The sequence below is a fragment of the Nylanderia fulva genome, unplaced genomic scaffold, assembly GCF_048542155.1.
Source record: "Nylanderia fulva isolate GAGA-0341 unplaced genomic scaffold, ASM4854215v1 Scaffold78, whole genome shotgun sequence".
Taxonomy (NCBI): domain Eukaryota; kingdom Metazoa; phylum Arthropoda; class Insecta; order Hymenoptera; family Formicidae; genus Nylanderia; species Nylanderia fulva.
Window position 1 is genome coordinate 1 of NW_028190894.1, and position 3,544 is coordinate 3,544.

A 3,544-nucleotide genomic window follows, 5' to 3' on the forward strand; every position below is an offset into this window, starting at 1 on the left:
ATTCATCGAAAAGACTCGTATTGGAATCATCAAATTATATCCCTTATATTACTCCTACGTCAAAGTTAATATCAATGAATCTGTTAAATGCATCTAAGGAGGATGCACTATTTACATATTTGAATACTCCAGATCCAAGTCCAAAGAGGATAGCACCGTCCTTTCAATTGCCATCAACTGCATCATCATTAGTAGAACATTCTACTAACGATACAGATTCAGAAGTATCAACTTATAGCGATCAAATTAGTCCACCTCCAACTTATATTTCATTAGAGATGGTTCCAAATGCTTTAAACGATAAAAATGCTGAAACAGATGCAGAAAATGGGACTTTATACCTACCTGATAAAACGCAGATCTTAAATTGTGAATATTTAAGTAAATCTACATCAGATACTATACAAAGTGGTATGTTTTTATTTGTATACATTTAGCATAAGTTTGTAGTATATGTAAGTTTATACATATTTTTACTTATTACAGAACACAATAAAATGGAAGAACATTCCAATATTTCCTATCTCCAATTCAATAATAAAGTAGAGTCAAATAATTCAAAGGCAGATATAGTAGACAATTTCACTGATCCAGTAGAAAATAAATCTGTGGAAAAATATATAAAGGAAATGGAAAGAAATTTGGAGAAACAAAGCGAGCTACTTGGCAAGCAAGAAACGGATCATCAGAAAGAAATTATAATTTTAAATGAAAAGTTAAAATCTTTGGAAATAGAAAAGGTTCAGCAATCAAAGCAAATAATGGATTTGCAATTTGTTATTGACAGAAATAGACAAGAATTAAATTTAGTTAGATCTGAACTGGAACAGCATAAGGCTAGAGCTTTAAAAACTTTACAAGAAAAGGAAAAACTGATAACTGAATTAAAGAGTAATACACCAACAGCTATGGATGAAGTCACCATCATGGAATTAAATCAATTAAAGTAATTTACATTAAGATTTCTCAAGTTTATTATTATCATCTAAATATTCTATAATATAGAATAATAATAATTCACTAATATATTAATCACAGGCAGGAATGTGAAAGTGTTCGAGAAGAAAATCAACAATTGAGTCAACAAATAAAAACGTTGCACGAGGAATTGAGAAATGCAGATATAAACTTAGAAAAAATAAAACAAAAGTCAATGGAAACAAACTTAAAAAATCAAGAAATTCTTACTAGTGAAAGACATCGCAGATTAGAAGCAGAAGAAGATGCAAGAAAACATTGTGAAGTATATAAATAATTTTACTTACAATAGTTCTGCAAATGTATGTTATGTCTCCGTTTTTTTGCTTTAATAATTAAAACGTATTAAAATATAATTATGGTGTTTCAGGAAATACGATCTTTAAAAGATGAAATAATTAATCAAAATAATGGATTCAGTTTACAATTACAAAAACAGAATTCAGAGATTTCTAAACTTAAATTACAACTGTCTACATTAGCAATGCCAAATAATGAAATGGATTCGAGAATAACATCTCTTACACAAACTCTGGTTATAAAGCAACAAGCATTAGAATGCTTAACTACAGAAAGAAATGCATTACGTCTCCAACTTGAAAAAATTGAAGTAAATATAATTAAAATTGTTCTAATATTTAGAATAATGTTGTTAACCATATGCATATTTTATTTACTATAAGAATGAAAAAAACGTGTGTGTGTGTGTGTGTGTGTGTGTGTGTGTGTGTGCGTGTGCGTGTGCGTGTGTGTGTGTGTGTGTGTGTGTGTGTGTGTGTGTGTGTGTGTTGTGTGTGCGTGCGTGCGTGCGTGTGCGTAAGCGTGTGTGTGTGTATATATATACATATATATACATATGAACCCAGAATTTTTTTCCAAATTAAAAAGACTTAATTTATAAAAATTTTCTAATAATAATTTATTCAATTAATAGAGTGGCAGATTAGGATTATTTGGTATAGCTTGTTCTTAGATTAAATTTTCAGAATTTTTATTTATAGGAACATTTCAAGATTTTTGTTTGTTTATTCCTGTTTTTATTATTAGAAAATACTCTTTAGTTAATTAAATTGTCAAGTTGTATCAAAATTCTATAAATTTTTGAATTTTAATTACTCAACTATGCATGATGATCTGCCAAACTCTATTATTAAAAGTACTTATTACTTGAAAAGAAAGTGTTTTTGGATTTATATTACGTTTTTTCATTCTGATGGTAAGTAAAGCATGTTACTAAAGTTTTTTCAGTTATTTTTAAAATACATATCTCATATATTAATAGTATATATACTTTTGTAACAGCATGAATATAGAAATGCTGCAGGCAATTTACGAAGAAATATATCATACAATAATATGAACGATACGGATGATGCAAAAGCTCAAGTTCCCACATTTCTTATGGAAACACCATTTGATACCAGCGTTACCAGAAGAGTAAAGAGAGCTTATTCTTCATTGGATGCTATAAGCATTCGAACAGGAGTTTTTTTAAGAAGATATCCACTAGCTCGAATTTTAGTATTGATTTATATGGTAAAGTATATTTATTTATTATAATTAATAATATAAGTTAATGATAATTAATAATATAAGTTATAATGATAATTAATAATATAAATTAATTATCGTTAATAATATAAATTAATTATAATTTGTTTTGCATATATATATATATATATATATATATATATATATATATATATATATATATACTTTTTTCAGGGATTGCTCCAATTGTGGGTTTTGATAGTACTCTTATCTCAATCACCAGAAGCACATTAATAGCAATTAGAAACTAGAAAAATAACAGATTTTTAAAAATTTAATTTTGTTGATATTTGAGTAGTAAGATTTGCAAAACATAGATTAAATTTCTTGTACACTTTAGTATAGTATTTATCTAACATTATTTTATTAATCTTTAAAATTGAAAATTTGAATATTAAACAGTGATAAATCAGTGATAGCTATAAAATATTATGAACAAATTATATTTATTTTTTTATTACTTGTTAAAAGAATAAGTAAGTATTAGGTTGATCTGAAAATAATATCGGTTTTTAATATTTATTAATTTCAAATACATATATCTCAATTGCGAATAAACTTTTTTAATAGAAATAAAAATCATTATATATATATATATAGATTATGATTTGTATATATATATACAGTCGGACCTGTAATCCTACGACATTTCCGATTTGAGAAATCTCTGATCCTACGCAATAAATGGTGTATGAGTTAATAAAAGCTCAAACAGCCTTCTTCTTCTTAAATTTGTTGGCCTTGGTTTTTAGACCATGCTGCCAGAGATCTCTTCTTAAATTTGATTGAAATATAGCTCAAACAAAGCGCACTCCAGTCAAATAGATAAATTGCTCTTGTTCAAAAAGGACAAGATAGGATAGATAATTCTGGAAGGATCCCTGAGAAGCACGATGATGTCATACGGAGGCGGAATCTTCAATTCATTCTCAATAGACAGAAGCAATGAAGGATGATGCTCATCATAGAGAGGACAGGACCAAAGGACATAACCAATATCCTGGACAGGAGCTCC

The 3,544-nt window shown here is 27.6% G+C and overlaps 1 protein-coding gene across 1 annotated transcript; it reads left to right on the forward strand.

Annotated features, from left to right (window-relative positions):
• The first annotated feature begins 7 nt into the window (after positions 1-7).
• On the forward strand, positions 8-3,245 carry Golgin84 (golgin A5). The gene is made up of 6 exons (XM_085489056.1): positions 8-411; positions 487-946; positions 1,039-1,243; positions 1,349-1,588; positions 2,281-2,514; positions 2,704-3,245. Exons 1-6 carry the CDS (start codon positions 75-77, stop codon positions 2,761-2,763), a joined length of 1,536 nt encoding a protein of 511 aa, XP_085345182.1. The 5' UTR covers positions 8-74; the 3' UTR covers positions 2,764-3,245.
• Positions 3,246-3,544: the final 299 nt, after the last annotated feature.

Bases quoted from the DNA above. Each gene is read 5' to 3' on its own strand.
- Golgin84 (XM_085489056.1), top strand. From the start codon at position 75: ATGAATCTGTTAAATGCATCTAAGGAGGATGCACTATTTACATATTTG. The intron at 1,244-1,348 runs GTATATAAATAA...ATGGTGTTTCAG, and splicing joins ATGCAAGAAAACATTGTGAA to GAAATACGATCTTTAAAAGA. The intron at 2,515-2,703 runs GTAAAGTATATT...TACTTTTTTCAG, and splicing joins TTTTAGTATTGATTTATATG to GGATTGCTCCAATTGTGGGT.